Source organism: Mycteria americana, chromosome 1, assembly GCF_035582795.1.
Source record: "Mycteria americana isolate JAX WOST 10 ecotype Jacksonville Zoo and Gardens chromosome 1, USCA_MyAme_1.0, whole genome shotgun sequence".
Lineage (NCBI taxonomy): Eukaryota > Metazoa > Chordata > Aves > Ciconiiformes > Ciconiidae > Mycteria > Mycteria americana.
Window position 1 is genome coordinate 150,296,004 of NC_134365.1, and position 21,946 is coordinate 150,317,949.

Below are 21,946 nucleotides of genomic sequence, written 5' to 3' on the forward strand. Positions count from 1 at the left end.
AAGGTCAAAAGAGAAAGAGGAAAAGTTGAACTGCAGAAAATAAAGGGAGAATCCTTCTCTTAAGTGAAGAGTTATACAATCCACTGAACTCTTTCTGTTTGTGGAAGCAAAAGCAAATTGCTGCTCTCAATAAAGAATGCCAAATTTTGCATAGCCTTTCAAGGCCTCACTATATTCTGGAGCCAAGTCTGCATTAGTTTCAGTGATGCAGGATAAGGCATCAGAAAGCTAACCGAAAAAGGAGCAGGGCTAAAATCTGTTTAAATTTAGTGTTGCCTAGATCAAAAAAAACAAGGCATAAAATATTGGTGTGGAAACAATCCAGTGTGAAACAGACTATTAGTCTGTGATTGTAGGGAGACCATAAATGTTTCATTCAGTAGGCTCTTAGCACAGAAGTTTTAGTATCAATAACTTATGTCTTCTTTTTATTCTGTTTTCATTTGCACTGCAATTTTTGGCCAATTTTTCATTATGCTATGAAGCGTTCTTGGTCGTTTTCTCTGTTGATTTGCAACAGCATTGCCTCATTAACACATTACTGTAAGAGATCGCGTATTCAGAAAGGAGGTTTTTTATCATCCTTTTATAATCTTCCCACTCTTTCTCTTTCTTCCTATTATCAAAATATTGAGGAAACAGAGTATTAAACTCTCTGGCATTTACAAACTTCACTAATCTACTGGGCTCATATATGGAAACGAAATAATTGAGGAAGGAAAAATAAGCTTCCAAAGTGTTTATCAATACATTATATTAATGCCATCTGTCCCACAGCTATGATGTCAGACGGTTTTTTTCCTTCTTCATTAAGGCATAGTTCGTTTACATGAACTGCTGCTTAAGATACTTGCTGGAACACTTAACAGCTCCCTCATTTGTTTGGTAGTTTTATAGGCCTCTTGTGCTGGAGCAGAGGTACAACAGCTTGCAATGCAGGAAAAGAAAAGATAAAACTACCCCGCTGTGCAGATTTAGTCAATTTTCACTGGCTCTCGCATAGAAAACAAATTGCAACCCCTCACAAAGAGTTCTCTCTCTGCACTGGCAGCCCTGACAAATGCAGACAAAAATGAGTAAATCAGGCAACTTCACATCAGGAAGAAAAAAATGGCTACTGCTCCAACAGCTGCTATCATAATTAAGAACAGATTTCATCACTAAACTCTTGCTGGTTGTGTCTGCAGCAAAACAAATACACAGATGTGGCACATTTGCATACTGAAAAATGTGCACCATGTAACTGAAACAAATTTGCATTTTCAGCTCTTAAATATTCACTTTTTAATATGAAACAATGGGGGTAGTTTGCATGCTAATCCTCTGTCTTTGCTCATCAAACTCATTCAGTCAGTATATGAAATATAATGCAACACCAATACCTCGTAAGTCCACATTTCAGTCATGCAATCCAACACCAAAATTTGTTAGCATGTCCAATAAAATACAATTTCGAATCACCTCCTGAACTGTCCTCTAGCACTTCTATTTGTAAATGACGTGTTTATAAAAGAAGATAAAAAAGGGGAAAATGTGAGAGCAGCTTCTTTTAATCATGACATGCACTAAATTTATTGCTCCTTCATTTATGCACACGTTTTAAAAGGTCACCTAGCATCATCTAGTAGAGAAGAAATGCAACCCTTTTAAAGTAAAAAGGGTATAGCATCACGCCCTGTGAACGTAGGGTGGGATTATTAATGCAACAGTGACTGAACCCTCACAACTGCAACACGTCCATCAGAAGTTGCATGTAATATCTTGAGAGCCTCTCTTATAACACAAAAAGACCCTCCAGCTTCTCTCCTCCTCACTCCAAAGATACATCTTTCTGAGCTATGGCTATTTCATAGCTAAATAACCTAGCTGGTTTTATGCAAACTCTCATAACAGTATTCTGGAATTGTTTCTTATCTGTAAATCTGTGATAATTAAAGAAAGACAATGTGATTGTCAAGGTCCATAGACTGTTTAAAGAGCAAATCTGCAGATCTGCTCATAATTTGAAGAACAGTTTCACCTTAGATGTATTTTAAGCCATTCAGTCATGCCACTATGCTTTCCCCAGTGAATACATTTGTTCAATTTAAATCCCTCTGCAGAATTAATTTGTTTATTTTAAGCATTGTGCAGAACTAGATGATTAAGTTTGAACACAGTTATTTTTCAGACAGATGCACATCTGATCAAAGAAGCCTGAATACAGCTCTTACTGTAGGTACTCAAACCTCCACGTCCTCCGTCCACCTCTTCTGGCACTCATTTCAGAAGCTGATACACTGTGTATTGCAGAGAGCAGGATTTTAAATCTGCACCTTTCAGTGATATGCACCTTTACACGGAGGGGTTGGGACTTGTAAAGTGTTCCTGTAGATATTTGTATGCACATCTTTGGATGCTTACAAAAGAAGGTTATTGCTTGAGAACCAGTTTCTAGACAGTGGACACCTTTATAAGGCAAATAATTAATGCCACTGCATCATCAGTGCTATTTCACAGAAGTATGTAACTATCTGCAAACGGTAAATGTCAAGATTTTAACGGCAAACTAGTGTGCAAAGAATTCAAATGGAATCTCCATTAATAATGAGGGGGCTACACAGCCAGGAAAGCAGAGTGGTGCTGATGATACGTACGCTTTTTTTCCATGTACCGTTGGTTCGTGTTTTGCAGTAAGGGCCTCCAAGATAATCCAAGATACCGCCTTTAACCTTCCAGCTGCCTCTACCACTCTCACCCAGTGTGGCAACGCTGACAGACAATTTGTGCAGCCTCAAGCAGAGCAGCTGACTACTTTCTATTGCTGTTCTCTGGAAATACAGAGAGCTGGCCATGCCCTCCAGGGGCAGTGGGAGATAACCCACCAGAAGCTAACAGTACCAAAACCAGAGCCCAGGTCTCCTGAATCTAACCAGTGCTGCAACTCCGTGTCCTCTCGCACAGGACTACGCCGATCCTGCACCAGCCAGTCCTTTTCTTTCTTGTTTTACTTGTCTGTTCAGCAAGGGACGTGAGAGGTGTCACACTGCCCAGGTCATGTTATATTTGAAGACATCTACAATTGCCAGTACTGGTGTGCAGGGTACTAGAGCTTACACTGCCATAATCTGTCACTTAAAATAAGTGGGCATCAGACTTGATGCATAGGTGCACAAGTGGGTGATTCTGTATCTGTAACTTTGCATACAGAGAAAAAGGAGGCCGAATTAGGACTTCTGCAGTCAAGGCTGAATCTGTTCCACAAGCAAAATTCTTCGGCATTTTAGAATGAGCCCTGCGTTTGAACCATGAAATACCTTTGCAATGAAACTTGTTGGCCTGATGTCTTGAAAAACACAGTTTTCCAGATCTGTGCATACCTTTATTATTTGTTCTTTCATAACAATATTTTCATCTTGAAGAATGGCTCTTAAAAGCTGGTTCTCAAAAGGAAAAGGGCACAGAAAACTTTAGATACGGTGAAGGGCCTTTCCCATCTTAATGACAATCAACACATAACGATAAACAAGGAACTCCAGGATTTTGGGGAGTCAACAATATCCACAGGACCTGCCATATGAATCAACTATGTTTTTGCATATCTCATGGCTGTAAGATGTGCAGTGCAAGTGACATAGGAGAAACAGCAAGAAGCCTATTTTTGTGCACATCTGGATTCTGTTTTGGTTATCAAGTCCTCATTCCTGTTTGTTTGGCAGATGTTGTGTGTACATTTTTAAGATGAGTTTGCAGAGGTTTCCAAGGGGACTCAGGGTCATGGTTTCTTTTTTTTTGCATCTAGCCTGTGGTCCACTTTATCATAAAGGTAATATCAGTCAACTGTTCAAGCCTTTTGCAGTTGTTCCTTTTCTTTATTGTTTTCTTTTTTGGGGCAGTAAAAAAAAGATAAGGAAGTGGCAAACAATCAGAAAGTGTAGCAAAGGCTATATAATTGGGGAATTTGCTTTCCTTTATGCATTTAAAATTATTAATTTCTTAGCAACCAGTAAACTAATCTCTGCAAAGCTATCTCTCCGCAGCACTTAAGTACAGTATTTTCCATTATATTAGAGCAAACAGGACTCGGGAAAAATTGGTGGGCTGGTTTTAATATCAGAAATCAGATAACTAAGCTCAACTCCAGGACACTTGTATGAGTATTCCCTGGTGCATGCTGCATCAACAGCAGTCAGGGAATCGTTCTGCTTTTGAAGGACACAAGCTTTGGGAGTTGGGATATGTACAGTCTAGATATATCATTCCAATGCTGTTTGCATGAAAGTCAATGAAAGCTGAGTTCAAATGTAGTTTTACTCAACTTACTTATAAACTACAATCCTCATGTTCTTAAAAATATTAATATCTCTAAACTGTTCATCAGTGTCAAGTTTGTTTTGTCTGTATGCAAAGAATTAAAGACCCGGGTGGAGGTATGGGCCAGTCAAATCTGGATATTTTTGTCAAGCCTCATAATGTATATGCATGTTAAAATCTGAAACAAATCCTTGATTGCAAGTTATTGGGTCGGAGGTAGCCTTCAGTCACCAGGTATTGTTGTTATAATGGAGAAATAGTAGCATTAGTTTAATGTATTGTAATAGCACAGGGTAATGATCCTTAGCTCAGTAGTACTGAAACACCTTGACAACAGCAGTTGAAGTCAATGGGAGCATTGCAAGTGCATATAAAAGTGCAGTCTGCAGACCATTAGGCATAATTTCATCAGATCTTTATTGGAATAAAAACTGCACTTAAGCTTCTGTTGTTGTGTTGGCAATTTAGAAACGCTGTATCTGTGTAGGTGAATTTCACAAAGGCCCTCTGTTAAACTAGAGATTAAACTGCTGTTAGTGTGCATGGACACTGGGAACTTATTTGGGTGACTTCTTTGCATGTAATAAGCGATCAGCAAGTAAAGTCGTAAATCTCCAGTGTTGGTGACATGAGGCCAATTTATACCTGTGGAGGCCTTGGTCCATGGTATGTACAAAGGCAACATACATACATTTTGATCTAGCCTGGATACTGTCTTCAAACTCAGCACTGCCACGCTGACAGAGCAGAGACATTTTTACAAATCTGCCTCCCCTTGAACAATTCCACAGGTCTACTTATTAGGGGAGAAATGAGGTCTACACGCAAACGGCACCCTCGCAAACCGTGCCTCTAAGGGTACGCTACGTGCTTACCCACGTACTCTATGTTTCTGCACAAGGTTTAAAAACAGATACAGCTCTGCTGAGAAAAGTCCCAGAGTCTCCGAGCTGGTCACATAATAGTTCACCTCTCCCTCGACCGTGTAGGGAGCACTGCAGCCGGCTTGCTAGCAGAAGACATCCCTGGGGATTCCCAGCTGGGCACTGGGATGCATCCCGGCGTGTCTCTGGGGGCAGGCGGTGGCTGCCGCCAGACTTCCCTGCGCAGCCTTCCTCGCCGCAGAAACCAGCGTACGTGGTTGTGGGCTGATGTAGCCCCTGACCCAGCTCTCGGCCTCCAAAACAAACACAAGCTCTGAAGCTTATCATCCCTTTCCTGGTGTTTTATTGGAAATGCTTGTTTTACTGGAAATAAAACAAGTCAGAGAAAAACTTTTAAGTAATTTACCATTTTTCTGAAACCTAAGGGGAAATAATGGCTGCTAATTTACTAGCTGACTTCTGTGACAGGCAGCAAAGTGAACACCGTCCTAAAAAGTCTTAACAAAAAAAATACAAAGAAAAAAGTCTTAACAAAATGCTTACATTACCAAAAGCCAAGAAGGCAAAGGAAATTCCTCTAGCAAATAGCCTCATGCCAATGTCAAAAGTCATGACAAGCCAGGAATAAAAGAAAATGAGGACAAAGTAAAAAGAAAAGGCTTAGCTTTGTGTGGTCTCTGGAGGATGGAGAAGATAATTGTCAACATCTTTATCATCTGGACACAGCTATTTCAACTATGCAAAAAAGAGAGGGCCCAGTGACCCCAGACTGAAATTAGCACAAGGCCATTATGCATGTCCCCATTACTCAGTGGAACTACTTTCCATTTTTATCTTTCAGTAACACACTTGGGATTTTTAACACCTTGTGCCTTGAACCTCAGCCAAACGATGCCAGCAGCCCGGAGCCACCACAGCCCGCGTGGCAATGGCACCTGTAGCACTGCCAGCCTCTGCCGACTCGCTGTAGGAAGCGAGCTGCCTTCAGTGAGCAATTACAATTTCCAAGTCTGACATTAGCCCTGGAACAATTACATGCTTTGTGCAATGGGTAAATTTTATTTAGGGAAAAAAAAAGAAAAAAGAAAAAACACACCGCCCCTCTTCCCAGCTGATATTGCCAAAGTCAAAACCATTCCACCAGGAAAGCGTTGTCCAAGCTCCTGAGCAGGCTGCAGAGCGCTGCTGCCATTCTCTTGTCCCGTATATGAGGAGGAAACCAACAAAATGCTATCACAGGGCTGCCAGCTCCACGCCCAGAAAGTCAAAAGTAGGCTTGATTACATAACGAGACATCAGTTTGTTCTCACATTCACAATATGTCATACCAGTGGGGGAAAAATGGCAATTAGCGTGAGCTCCACATCATTTGCTTTAGCGCAGCTTACTCAACACAAATGCCTTCATTTATTTCCTCCCCCTGTAAGGCCTCTGGCTCACACTGGTGGTTTCCCTCCCTTCTTGTTCTGCACAGCTGCTCTATTCCTTTCCACCCACCTCACACATGCGCCCAAGCCATCCAGCCAGATTCCTTCAACGTCCTGCCCTCCTCTGGGACAGAAGTGTCCTTTCAGCTTCAAAGAGTGTCCGCTATCATTAAAGGAAATGCAGTGAGTCCTATCTTCTGCCCCTTTGGAGCCCTTTTGTTGGTTACCTTCTCCATCAAGCGGAGTACCAGACGAACATCTCCTGTACCAGCCGGGCTGCGCTTTCAGCTTCACCTTCTCCATCCTCTCCTCCTTGTCTCACTCTTCCTCCCAGGTGTGTTCTTTGGTCACCCTATTAAGACTTCCTCCTCCTGAACACCATCAATGTTTTTCTATTTGGGTACTTCTCTCAGCATTGTCCCTATCTCCTTTCTCCAGGTGCGATAGGTTAATTTAGTTTCCAGGTTCCTGTTAACCTTTCCTGTGCCTTTCCAGGGCTGATAGGCTCTATCACAGGGTACCTCTTGCTGTGTGCTTGTACAGCACCTTGCATAATGAATCCTGACCTCAAGCTTTTCAAAAACATTATCAGGAATTTAAGCTTCTTGTCAAACCCAACAGAAAACCACCCCGCTGTGCGTTCGCTGAAGAATATGTGGGAAAGGAAGAATACGCAGAGCTGACCTGTCCTCACGGCTCTTGGCACCATCCTGCAGTTTCCCTCTGTCCTGGGCATTTAACCCTCAGTTGCAGTCATGCACCTCAAAAGCCTACCTGAATCAAGACAGTCTAATTTTTAATCTGAGCATATCACGGTTTAATCAATAATTTTTTGTGTGTGCCTACTACTTGTTACTTAATCTGTGAAATACAGTTCGGGGGAAAAAAAAAATCCAGCCTATAAAACCTGTTGGTGTAAAGATAAGCACTTTATTTAATATCCAATTAAATGTGGTCACCGGAGAAATCACAGCTTATGCAACTTTATCAGAAAAAGATTAATCTATTTCAGGCTTAACCCAAAATGTCATAAAAGAACTCATGAATTTAGATAGGAATCCACTTATTATCCAAAGACATTTTCCTATTGAGTAAGAACAGCCTAAATTGCTGCCTATATTTATTCTTGGTTCAATCAAATTTCTGTACTCAGTAGCTGTCATTGATTTTTAGGACAATTATCAAACAAAAATGATGAACAAACTGAAGGAACATTATAGAGTCTTTTTCAACTCCACAGTAATCATTAGAAAATGCACAGCCTGCTCATTGATAATGGTTTAACGGCTCACAGGGTGACATCATCACATTTAAAAGATAGTCACACCCGGAAGGCAGAAGATTTTTTTTTTTTAATAGCATTACAATTTGCCATTTTAAAGTTAATTGTATTTTGCTTGGTGTTTCAAACTACACAGGCTGCACTGAAGTTACTTTGTTCATATTATGTGATCATGCCCAAACCCATGATTTTAAAATAAGGAGGCAAACAGTTGAATTTATTTATTTAAATTAAGCAGACTTTCTTGCCTGTCTAGAAAATGATACTCTTCAGTTCATTAGCTGAATTTCCCACAGGGCCTGCAAAGGCGCTTTTCATTTCTATACTGTTTGATTTGCCTAGTTGATTTATTAAAATAAAAGTATGCTATATTAAAATTATTGAATAATAACTGTTTGGTTTCATCTTTCCACATTAATTATTATATTTAGTAGGACGCGCATTTCACAGATAGTACAGAAAACTTGTTTTAAAAAAAAAGTGCATGGGTGTATCTGTAGAAGCAGCAGAGCAGCTGCTAGCTGCTGGGCGCAGCACTTTTGATTTCTGTCTTCTGCGTCAACCTAAGGCAAAGGGTTCAAGTGCAATGGCTAAAAATCAGTATTAAGCAGTGACGTTTAATGGCCTACTTAAAATGAGTTCAGTGATCCAGCCCCATTCCACCGAGTGCAAAAATACCTATCTAGAGTCAGTGCATAAAAGGTATCATTTTAAAAAGCTACAAGAGTATAACTCACACCTGATTACAGCACATTTGCTGAACTGTATCTCCCCCTCTATGCTGTAAATTATTTTGCAGCGCTCTACAAATATGGGGCTCATTTGCAACGTTTGGCACGGATGTCAGTTTAGTACAAATTTTGCAACGATTTGGAGGATCATTTACGTGGACAGCACCTTCCTGTCACTGAATGAGAAACCGAAGCTTCAAAGAAGAGGTAGTGGGTGCCCGATAGTAGACCAGCCCATGCTCGCAATACACAAAAATCCAGCCTAAGGAAAACAGCAGCTTTACTTTAAGAGCCAAGCTCACCGACAAGAAGATGGGAGCAGGAAATGCGATCCAGTCCGTTTCAAGAGAAACAAATGAGGTCTGCAGCTGGGTCTGTTCTAGGACAGACGCGAACCCAGCCTGGGCACCGCACCCCGGCAGCGAAGGGCCGAGCAGGTGGGAGTTGCTCCTACGCCGGGCACCGGCAAAGCTGCTGACCCCGCTGGCCCCCGACGCCAGCCGCGGCTCCCGGCGGTGGCAGACCCCTGTCCCAGCCCCTGCCTGGCTGTGGCACTGGCCTGCAGGGAGCTGCCGGCCCTCCGTGCCTGAGCTCGCTCAGCTGCAAAGGCTTCGCTCGGCAGAGCTCTGCCGTGAAGTGGCAGCAGCAGGATTCGCTCCTTCGTGAACCTTCCAAGATTTGTGGCAGGTACTTTTTAGCTGAACTTCCTCTGTGTCAGCTCTTCATCTCGTGCTCTTTATACAGCAGCAATTAGCATATCTGAGAAATCCCCATTCGGCGTGTTTTATGGTCTCTTCTCTGTGTATTGAGATAGTTCGGTAAGTTATGTGCAGGGACATGCCATAATTCCTAATGTACAACTGTCAGGAAATCACTCACATAGATTTATTCACTGAAGAGTTGGTGAGGAAACTGATTCTGAACAGGGAGCTAGAAACTTTAATTACAAGAGAGGAAAAATGACTCAAGCACCTCAGACTGGTCAAGAAGCTCCTTTGAAGCTCTAAAGATATGTCTTGAAGTGAATAGATTAACGCAGCACAGCATTTCTGAATTCAAATGCCACCTTCTGCCACCGATTGTTATTCTGTATTACTATTGCTGACTTTCTTCAAAGCAATAATGATGTCAAAAAACAACCACAAGTATTACATCTCCGTTTCTGGAACAAAATAAAGGAAGATTGAAGAAAAAAGACCGTCTTCCCTCAAGCAATATCTTCTTGACCAAAGGAAGTTCATACAACGTAGAAAAGAAATATTCATCCCTGTCAAACCCTGATCTTGCTACCACTGAACGCAATGGCAAAACTCCTATTAACTTCTAGTGGAGCATGTGCAGCGAATAACTCAGATGGAAGCGGTAAACCATAAGTGACATAATCACTCAGGAACTGTCTCTGCCTCAAGTGACCTAAATGATAGGAAGAAATACGGTGAGAAACATTAATTCAGAGTTTAGCAAGAAGCCTCTACTTACGCTTCTGTGTTAACTTCCATTTCCAGTGCAAAGTTACGGAGGAGTTTTGTGCGCCGCTCTGCTACACAGCAAGCTGTAGCACAAACATCAGAACACGGAACTGGGGGTTGAGTCTCTTCAGTTTTGCCCTCTGCTTTGACACCGATTCACCCCGGCTTGTGCTTGCTCTGGGCCTGTGGCCAGCCGCGAGCGTGCCCAGCCTTGGTCTGGGGACGGGATAAGGTGCACAATCCGGGTGCGCCATCCTGTCCTCTACCCCAGCCTCCCGCATCGTGCTCCAGCTGGACCCTCAGCCCGGACCACCGGCAAATGGGGCCATGGGGAGCACGGCTGGTCTGCGGTGCAGCTGCTGGCGGCAGCGTCCAGAACGGCGTCCCCGTCCGCCTGCACCTCGGCTAACTCCTCTGTAACCAGATTTAATATATTCTTTTCAGAGTTGTCATTAATGCTTACGAAGAGCTTTGAAACTCCTGAATGGAAGAGATTACAGTAGTTTTTGGTTTATTGATGAGAATGTAACTGGGTATTATCAGAAGCTATAAACCCTCTGAGTGGGGGGAAAAAAAGACCTGCTGTGTTTCAGAAGATGTCAGCTCTGTGTAAAGGCTGTTCACAGACATTCGGCACATCCTATGTGAGTGTGAAGTTTCACCTCCTCCACCTCCCAGAGAAGCTACTCTACACCCAAGCCCAGCTTTGTGCGTATTGCCATACCGCCTTTGGGGGAGATGGGTAATGCATTTTCCTCCCGAGACAGTGATAGCACATCTGTGAAGAAGGTGATGGCCACTATCTAAATTTTTGTCCTCATGGGAGAGGACAAGCTTCTTTAGAAATAACCACAACCATCCGGTTTGATTCTTTGTCAGGGCTGTCCTCTGGACATAGGTCCATTTCTATCGGGGAGCAGGAACTGCACGGAAGGAAGGATGCTCCCAAAGGCTTCCTCACGGGAACAAATACACTGCAGCAAAACCCTAAAGTTTTGGGGCCTGCTCAGCCATCTGTAAGCTACTGAAAGATCTTGCATGCAGACTTTATCGTAAATTACTAGTGCTGCTTATGGTATTTTTCAAACTGTCCGTCTCACATTGCACTTGGTCCTCCCGTGAGGACAAAAATTTAGACCGTGATTAACCCCTCCTTTTCGGTGGGTTTCTCAAAGCATAATTTCATTCGTTTCTCTTTAGGCTCCCACATAATTATTTTCTCAGACTCCTCCACTCTTACGGGGCCCAGCTCATTCTTATGTCCTCTCTATCTATGTATAGCTCTTCCCGCATGCTAAACATTTATGATTTGGTGCAAGACAGACATTCATTTTCTGCTTACAGCATTTGTCAGACCGTCCCTCTCACATTGCATGTGGTCCTCCATCCCATGCCTTTTTTCTACAGAGCATACTTCCACTCTGGACTGCTACTTCCATGAAATCAGAAATTAACCAGCTAATATGTTTTCTTGTATCAGATGTCTCTGATAATATGTTTTCTTGTATCAGATGTCCCTGAGATTGTAATTAAAATCGGAAAAGACCTCTTAGAAAATAATGCATGACTGCCAAATCACGGCCATTCTATACACTTTGTATTAATATTGGTTTTGACGATGTTTGTAATCAGTAATCTTGCGGCCGTCTTCCCCTTTTCTACTTCAGGTCCAGAGGTTGTAGCAGTCACATAAAACTGTACCTGCCTCTGCATCTGGATGCAGTTGTACAACTAGCTTTAAATAAATACAAAATTTGATTAATAGCTTACGCTGCTGGTATTTGAATACTAATAATCTCTAGCATGTGCAAGAAAAAACCCCATCATCTTCAACAACTCATTTCAAAATAGTTACAAAGCAGAGAGAGAGTTTTAAATCCCCTCTCTCCTTAAACATGTGTTAGTGATAAGAGTTAACAAGAAATACTCTTGGTTTTCCTCTCTTTCTAGCTACACAAGCTTCCCTTACAGCCATTTGCAGTAAATGGAGAGGAATATGAATAGCAATTTTTGGTTCTGAGAGAAAATGTTGGATCTCAATATTCCTTACCCTGTGGCTCACTGGCCTGAATGCTTTTTGTGTATTTATCTTCTGAACAAAACGTGGTGTAAAGCCACCTCACGCCGAGCCTCCATCGCTCAGAGAAACACGCTGGTGGGGAGGGAAGAGAGTGGGGCATGTATGAGGGAATTTGGGAAAGGAAATGCTTATCCTAAGCCCTGTAAGAAGCAACCTCAGCCTTTCTGGCATGCTGGTTTTAACTCATGAAGTTAAAAAGGTACCATATTTCAGAACATGCGATTGTTATATATAAAATACAATTAAGAGATTTGGAACTACATGAATATGTAATGTACACATTTCTTTCCAGATGCATTCTTCTCCAGACAGGCCGGTGCCTGCTTTAATTTGGAAGCTATCCATTTTCATACAAAGTTAACCAAGAGTGACAGGAAATCAGACACCTACGTTATTTATCTTTTCTGAACTTAAAAAAAAAAAAAAGCCTTCTGTTAATTACTTTTCTAGGAAGCTATTTTGTGATACCACAGGGATAGATCTTCCATATTCAGAAGTGCTACGGAAATGACAACTTTACGACGTGCAGGGTGAATAAAGTATGTTACATGCAGATATTTAAGGGTATATTTGTCTTCATTTACTGTAAGTGAATATGTGACCAACAATAAAGAATTTAACTGCTTCTGGCCTGGCTGGATGCATTTACAACAATTACTGGAGGTCTGACCTCTTTAACCTTATACATCAAGTGGCACATATGCATTATTTATTTAGCTGGAATTAACAGCGATCTGTGAAGCTCGCTGTATTTTCCTTTGGTTCCCTCGCTCATCAGTCATAACTGACCCCCGTGAGCGTGTTCAGTGGTGACAGTTTCATGTCACTCTGATTCATGAAAGACTGGGAAAACTACAGAACAAAGCAGTAAACTATTTTTCATGGATATTTAAAAAAAAAAAATCAAAAAAAATCCTAAACCACCTTTACATGATCCCATGTCGACTGCTGTGAAGACAAAGAGTAGACAGAAATGCTCCACTCTGCTGTAATTATTGGAAAGGAGAATGTGAGTTGGCATTAGTAACTGCTCTGCAGGAGCAAGGAGGGCTTGGGCTCCACACCTGACTGCACACTGACACAACGCTCCAGTGTTGTGCAATGTCAGGTCTGAGAAGCAGAGTGCGTCTAAGTATTTCACCAGTAATCTGAAATCCACAGCAAGCCCACCCTCGCTCTCTGTCCGTACCCTAACCCTTTCTAAGCGCTCCTTTGTTTAAGGAGCCACGCAGCAGATGGGGAGGAGATGCTCAGCCGAAACTTCGCGCTGAGGACAGCTTCTTGTGCTTGCAGGAGCGCCGTGCCGCAGCGCCCAGCTCCTGCAGCCACATCCAGGAAAGGACCGCTTTCTCCAAGCGCTGAATACCCTTACACGCCTGGGAGCAATCCATGTTAATGGGGCCAAAGGTGGAAAAGGGATAGCAATGCCATGTATCTTCTGAGGCGCATTTCACAAACGAGGTCTATTAGACTACTTTGTTTCTGGTAGGGAGGATTTTTATTACATCCAGTTATCATCATCATAAGCACCACAATGGATTCAAAAAAATCAGACAAAATGTGCAATTAAAAACTGTTTTTTGTAGTTCTAGAAATCTTATTTCCTTCATCAATAACTTTAGTGCTTACCAAAAGGAACTAAAGAAGCAATTATACAGGGTTGTGGACATTTTTATGCATGCACTTTTGTATCGACTCCAGAGCTGATTCATAAACCAAACCATCCACTCTGGGGCGAAAAAAAACCCCACAAGGAATACACTTTTCTCAGAATGAACCATATTCTTACAACCATTGAGCTCTCCTTATCCCAAAAGTGGTTACTTTTCCAACTTTTGAAAAGATGGAAAGACCAGTTTTATCAAAGGGAGGATCTGACTTATGGGAGACCCCACCGATCTGCTCAAAATATTTTTTCAATAATTGGAAAAAAACAACCTCAGGGAAAACTTGCAAAAAGGCAGGTGCATACATTAAGGAATTCCCTTGACAATCATGAGTGTACATCCAGTTTCAAGAGATTTTTCTCTGATGATAGTCATCCGACCAGTGAAAAACAATGAGGAACAACAAGTGATTCGCCATAGCAACAAATGCATAGCACATACCATATGGTAAGCAGTCCATACAGAAAACTTTAGGCTCTATGTAAATAAATTCTTTATGTTCAAAAACCTATAGATAAGTTTAGCTAGTGCTTTCCCAGAAAAAGGTTTTGATACTTAATTCAAAAGGGAAAAGAAACTTAGTTTCACTGAAGGTAGAAACAGTAAAACTAGGGAGCTCTAAAAGGCAAGTAAAGGTGTCTAAACAGTGTTTTCCTTCTACAAGAGCTGCCATGCAAGGATAACCGGAGAGATTAGGCCCACTGTGTTCAACGAAACTGCCCGCACACACAGTCGCTGTGTGCCTGGGCGACTGCAGATCGCGAGAAAGGCAGAGGCTTGTGCCACAATTTGAAAACTATACCAAAAATCCATCTTTGCGCATTGTGGTCTCCGCTGTGTTTGTTAAGAGCGTTTCAAACGCCGCTCTGCCTATTTAATACACTCTTTCTTTGCAGTCCTAGTTTGTTGAACTCTCCTACATAAAACCAGGCAGTAATACACAGCCCTCCCACAGACACACTTGAAGGTCCTGAATAACCCATGACTAGCGGGGATCTTTGCACCACACTGCTCTTGTTGTCCAGTTCTTCCTGTTTAACGTGGGAAAACGTCCTTTATTTGTGGGGAAGGTCAGTGGTACCATTACAGGGATGAATTGAGCTGTGTCTTCTTGTAAATGCAGCTTGCTAACTCGTTCCCATGAACATCTGGGAAAGAAAACATCTACAACTGGCTCATACTTACAGTACTTACAATACTTGAGTGCTGTGATTGCTAACTGGCTTCTCAAGCACTGCAATTCTTCAATAAAGTTGATAAATGGTAGAGGAGTATCAACACACTTAATTCTGCGCTTATGTCTCCAGCCTCTTTGGGCACGTCCTAGAACAGTGCCGGAAGAAGTCTGGACCTTTTTGCTAATGCATTCAATCTCTCCCTCCCTTTTTATCTGAAAGCATCTTCAACTGCTCTTCTGTTCTCGTTTCTGCCTTTCTGGGACAGAACTGAACACCTGGGAAGCAGAGAAGAAAAACCCGGATTCAACGCTTAGTCCTGCAACAGTTCAACAGGCTCTGCCGCAGCAAGGGGAAGGTGGCGTCGTGCCTCTGAGGAAAAGCTCTTACTCAGATCTCCTCTAAACCCTTTTTCTTCCTTGTGAGACACTGTCTCCCCTCGACTTTCCTGTAGATCCAGATACGCGGTATTTCCAGGGGAAGTACGCACTGACCATGACCGTCTTCCCAATTTAGTCTACGCTGGAGCTTCTGTTGTCAAATGAGATGTAGCTGCACTTGTTTTTTCACACATGAACTTCCACCTTCAATGTTAAACTGGAATGGAACTACTTATTATACGTGCTATGCACCAAAGCTCTCCTTAAAAGAGTCTGGGTTTGAACAAATTACTGACATTAAGTCCACATTTGGGAGGGGTTTTTCAGAGGGAGGGAAGAAGGGGAGGAAGGAGTTGTGGGGTTTTTTTGCTTTCTGTGAATATATGGGGGTAGAACTGATAGGGAAAAAAAAGACTGCAGATTTAAAAAACACTTGCTAGCGAGTGTGCCAGATGCTGATAGCTATATATAGCCACTCGAACGAGAATGGCTGCAGACAGTACCTTATCCAGGCAAACAGGAATTTGCCTGAGTAAGATCAGGGCAAAAATGAATAAAAAAATCAACATTTAATCTATTGTGCATTATTTCTGCTGTAGAAGAAGTTGTGTAAGTACTCCGTGAAGTGGAATAAGAACGCGTCCTCATGATGACCTTATCTACATTTCACATAAATGTGTTCCCAAATTTAACAAAACCAAATCTATCCTTTTTACCATTAGACTGCTAGTCATTCTTGAATACAACCTCGATTTCCTTGCTCCATAACCCTTAGAGAAGTAAACAAAGGACAATAGATAAGGCTTCTTCAAGGTAATAAAAAAGCAGCATGTAGCCTATAAGATGAAATTCAAAAACAGAACTCAGGTATAAAGAACATGATTTTCCATCTTAGGTTTTTCTTATTGTCTCACTCAACAAAATTTTAGAAAAGAGAGGCACTTGATTTTCCTGCCTCTTTTCCTCTATACCCTGGTATCAAATTTCTCTTCCCTTCTATCCAATACAGTGGGTTTTTACTTACAGCAATATAATTTCTAAGTAGTTCAAAATGTGAAATAGCAGTACTTGAGATGACGAGCTATCATTTCTGCAGAGCAGTATGATAATTTTGGAAGGACCGGGAGGTTGGGTATGGATTCTAATTAACACTGATGAACGTGGCTCCTAAAGATTAAACTCCCAAATGAGTAACTGCTACCTTTCTACACACGGGTCTATACAAGTTATTCTCATTAAAACAATTAGAAAAAAGTTATAAGCTTCAGTCTGTGTCAAGATATTGAAGTCTTTCCAAAACTGATTAAAAATATTAAATGGGGTATTGAACGACATTAAAAATCAACCTTTTTCATGTATTGAAAAGTAATGGTCTATAATTTCTATTCAAGTGATTTTATTCCCAGTGAATAATAATTGTACTGCAGCCAACTTTGTGCCCTGTTTCTCTGAAAACCTCAAGGGATGTACAGAAGAGGATTTTGTATCCTGCTGAAGACACACATACTTTGCGTGACATTGCTTCTTATTCTTCAGTTCTTACAGGGAAGCTTAACTTTGTTTCATTATGTGTTTATTTTTCCACTGATGATTCCTTCAAACTGGTAAACACAAATGAAAGTGCATAGGTATTAGATACACTGATAGACTCTGGAAAGTACTATAAGCTAAATGCAAGTGCATGGAAACAGAGGACTCGGCTTGAATGCATTAGTGCGTGGACTTGCAAATCAGGAGATTTTTAACAATATATTCTTGTTTCCTGGTTTTCTCTGTGGAACTTGAAGTTGCCTATAGTCACGTGATGTTCAAAATAAAACCGAAATGTCACACAGAAGTGCTCATCACTTCATGTGCCCAACTCTGCAGGAGTTGGGGAAACGGTAATTTCTCACCATTCACTTCTCTACGTGGTCAGGCTAGGCAGCTTCTCCCCTGCCCCCCAATTTTTCCTCTTCGTTTGAATGTTCCTCTTAGTTAATGTCGTTCAATGAGTCTCATGTTTTATCTCACACCTACACCCTGCACTCACATCTTGCTTCCCTGTTTGCATCTCTTTCCCTTACAGCCTTCTGCAGTTCAGTTTTCAGTTCAGCTAAGCAGCTGTAGAACTTGTCTAGGCTAATCTGAAAAGTATAGGCTTTGGACCATGGTATCACTATGAACATATTTTAGGAGCTGAAGTAGCAAAAAAATGTGTAATGACAAAATTAGGCCTGCAGACGGAAAGCGAAGGCTATAAAAGTGGTCCAGAGGGTGGTGATCAGTGGCGCAAAGTCTTGCTGGAGGCCAGTCACTACTGGTGTACCCCCACAGCCAATACTGGGGCCAATACTGTTTAACATCTTCATTCATGACCTGGATGTTGAGGCAGAGTTTTGAAGATGATACCCCTCAGCAAGTTTGAAGATGATACAAAACTGGGAGGAGTGGCTGATACACCAGAGGGTCGTGCTGCCATCCAGAGGGACCTCGACTGGCTGGAGAGAAATGGGCTGACAGGAACCTCAAGAAGTTCAACAAGGGGAAATGTAAACTCCTGAATAGGGGGAGGAATAACCCCAGCACCAGTACAGGCTGGGGGCTGACTGGCTTGGACATGAGCTCTTCAGGGAAGGACCTGGGGGTCCTGTTGGACAACAAGCTGACCACAAGCCAGCAACACCTCATGGTGCTGCCTACAGTAACCCCGGGAGCACACTAACTGCCCTACCTAGCCCATCTCAGCCTCACCCCTTTTATTTTAGCAGATATAAAGCTTCATTCCACCACCTGCACTCCAGATACCTTATCCCCAAGCTCTCTGCCCCTCCCCTACTTCCCATATTCTCCTGGCTGCTCTTAGGCAGCTTTCTGCCACTCTCATTTCTGTTTCCATATAGCTTCCTGGACACTGTTGTAGCCTACTTGTCAGCCTGCTTTCCCTCACGATCATGCTATATGGCATCTCTACTCTTCCCATGGCTACTAGGGATACAAGGACTTTCCTGGCCATCACCTTTAGCCTCACCCTGAACAAGAAAGGCCTCATTTTGCCTGTAAATGTTCACAGGACTATGACAGATTTTGAGGTGAGAGCAGCTTAAAACTTCTGTCCCTAACAGGGGACAGTGAACATTTGATGCAAAGGAGACGTTTTATGAGTTTGAAAGCAGAAATTTAAAAAATGCATGGAAATTCTTACAAAACTGTACTAGGAGAAGTATGATACAAATAACAAGAATGGAAAAACATTTTGAAATAAAAAGAAGTATGACTGAAAATTGAAGGGAGGGTGGATTAGGCAACACTGACTGAAAAAACTTTCAGTCTTGGTCAATATTTCTCCCTGTAGCAATACCAGTGGGTTACCAATTTCATCTTCTGCCACTTGGGATGGAAAATGTTAGAACAAAGGAAGTGTCAGGATAAAGGAAAAAAAGCTGGGCACTTTTATCAGCAGGACTCTCAGACCTCCAAATATGAGATCTAAACGTTGTCTTTCATTAGCTCCAGTTTCAAACCCCAACACCTATCATACCTACTATTTTTCTTCCAAGTAATTTGTCCACCATTTTTTATAATCACTTAGCTCTTTTTTAACCTATCAGACAATGTTTTTTGTCCACCTCCTTCAACTTCAGCTAAATGTTTATATTATGTTATTAAATACTGTTTCATTAATACTGCATCCCATAACATCTGTGAGAAGTTGGTGAACACTTTAGTAGCTACCCTGCAGCCCACTGTCTCCTACCATAGCCTACATTGTCATCAGTATCTAAGCAATCTCAAAATATGTCTATATGTCTAGAAACTGCAGTATAAATTTACCCTTATGCATCGGCATGGATTACATACAACAAACGAAAGCTTTCTTTCCTGAGGTAGGCGAATTTGGAATGCAAATGGTAAATCCTGAATTTCAGACAAACAAATGATTGCCTATCAAAATGCCTTTCCAAACTAGTCCTTCGAGTATTGCATACATGTAAAGGGGGAAAATTTGAAATATCCAGACAATTGCCACAGGCATCTTTAATTCTAACAATACTTCCCACTTGCAGATAGAAGCACAAGTCTGAAAGAGGTAATAATAGCTAAATGGATATTAGTATCTGCCATTACCTGATCTATCCGTACAATTACAGCAGTTTGTGAATGCTAAATTTGCTTATCAAATCTGGCTTAAGAGCCTAAAACAACCCCTTTTCAGGAACAACATTATCACCTACGTGTTGTTTGGAACTGATGGAACTTTAACTTAGAGAAAAACCACATGGGTATAATGCCTAAAAGAGCTGAGAGAAGTAATTGCTTCCAGAGAGATTTCTTTCCCAAACCGAACCAAAGGGGGAATACAACAGTCAACTCCATTTCTGAAAAACAGGCATTAAGAGGCCAGAGAACTCCACCAAAAATTAGATTTTTCCTCTCCTTTAACAATGCCAGAAACAAAAATGTTAAGACTAAAAACATCTCAAGACACACCACAGCTGTCAAATAAGAGTAAACAATCCCTGTCTCTGCTCTGAGAAAGTCATAGTGATTCAGCCAGAGCCGTTTAGTCCTCTAAATACTATGAATTGTTTAAGTCATGGGAGCTCTACCAATTTGCACAAGAAGATGATGTTACCATCTTTATATTGGCATACAGGCCTCTGAATACAACCTAGGAAAAAAAAATCACCCTTTATTCTGCCAAAACCAACCATTTCCTCCCCATCCAAAAAGATCAAACAGAAAATCACAAACTGCATAAATGATAAAGCAAGGTGTCCTACTGGCATAAACAGAATGTGAAATAACATAAAATAAGTACAAGCAGAAATCTTTCATATCTACTCCTGATAGCAGAAATGTTGTCTAGAAGCTCTTTCGGACATGTTCTCATAGTTGTAGCATGGCTGGGTTTCTACAGATGGTGATTCTTTAGGAAGCAAACCTCAGTCTTCTCAGAAATTGGTTTGAAACAGAAACAGATAGTATGAACTAAAAGGAGAGTCTCATTGCTGCATTCTCATCTATTCCACAAATTTCATATTGTTTAAGTAATTTATTTAGATAGTCAAACTACTTTGACATTGTTGAGGATGGCAGAACTCCTGATCACAAGCACTTCATTTAATCATTGCCAAAGAGAAAGAAGTCAATGAAATATGAACGGTTATAAGTAATACACCTGCCTAACAACAACAACAAATTAAAAATATCCAGACTTCCTATGTGGACATTCAGGAAAAAAAAGTCAGTGAAATAATATATACTACTAGAAAATGTGCCATTGTAGGAAGTGTTATGGTCCTGAAGACAGTGAGCATTTCACTGTTGAGATATCTTTACATTACTGTGAGGCTGCTATTTGCAATATACTATGTCAATGTTAACAAAAAAATTCAACATGCAAACTAATATGTTAAAAACGTGTAGAGACAGATGCAATCTGCAGCTCTAAGGCATCATCTATCCATCCAAGGGATTATGTCATAAAAAGCATAAAAACACTTACCTCTTCTTGCTTAGGAATGCTGAACTTGGCTATCTTTGACTTGGTCCTGGCCGAATCGGGCTTGTTAGAAGGCACTCCCCTATACGACTTGGTCGTCTCTGCTGGTAACTTCAGCTTTGGAGACTCATCAGGAGCCTGGTCTTGACCGTCCATTGGCCTTACATAAGCTGTTGGTTTCTGCTGAACCAGACTGGGCTTCGAAGCAAGAGAGGGTGGGAAGTTTTGGACACAGTGCCCGCCACCATGCTTTGCTGGCCTCTCTTGCGCTTGAGCTCCTCCTTCCGAGCTACAATTGAGCTTTGCCGGCTGCTGCACTCTGTTGACGTTGTCTCCTAGCGTGGCCCTCAGTGAGCTTTGCTGGGCAGTATTGGAAGAAGAGGAGGAGGAGGTTGGACTCGATGCATAGCGTTTTAGTTTCTCCAGACTGGATTTTTGGTTCGTCAGTTTGAAGTCACCCTTGTGTGACTCCAGCGACCGGTGCCCATGCTTGCTCGCTCTCTGCTGGCCATCCGAAGCGGCATTGTGCCCAGCCTTCTGCCAACCCATTGTGGCACTTTTGCTCTGCTGGGCAGATAGGGCTGCTGGTGTGGAAGAAGTAGTGCTGGAAATGGGAGGAGGAGGCGATGGTCTTGAGTCTGCAATAAGATGTTCATCAGGCTTGGGGAGAGATGTCTGAGGAACCCCAGGTTTTGGAACCCCAACAAGGTGGCTCTGGTTTGATCGGTCAGTTAACAAGTCTTTCATTTCATCATAGTTGCCCAGCGTATTCTGGATGCGATTTGAGAGCTCATCCCCCTTGTTAGTCTGCAAAACAAAAATCGAGTGTTCTGCAACAGTCAACGTAAGAAAAACAAAATTCCCTGCATGCTTCTGCTGAAATCCTTACTGAAGTAGCACTGCCTTATTCAGCAGCGGTGTTGAGGGATGAAATCGAAAATCCTTATTGTCTCTGAAGACACTTATCAACATCTTAAATCTACCCTGAACTGGAAAAGCTATAAAGGGCCTTAGAGTATATAAAAAAAGAAATCTATCACTGGTATCATGCTGTAGTTAAAGTATATTACCTG

General features: G+C 41.8%; 1 protein-coding gene across 1 annotated transcript in view; it reads right to left on the reverse strand.

Moving 5' to 3' along the window:
• Positions 1 to 21,946, reverse strand: part of AFF3 (ALF transcription elongation factor 3) — a 278,863-nt gene that overhangs the window by 251,008 nt on the left and 5,909 nt on the right. Inside the window, exon 3 of the mRNA XM_075495743.1 lies at positions 20,877 to 21,680. Within this exon, the coding sequence (XP_075351858.1) occupies positions 20,877 to 21,680 (804 nt within the window). The remainder of the gene's footprint in view (positions 1 to 20,876; positions 21,681 to 21,946) is intronic.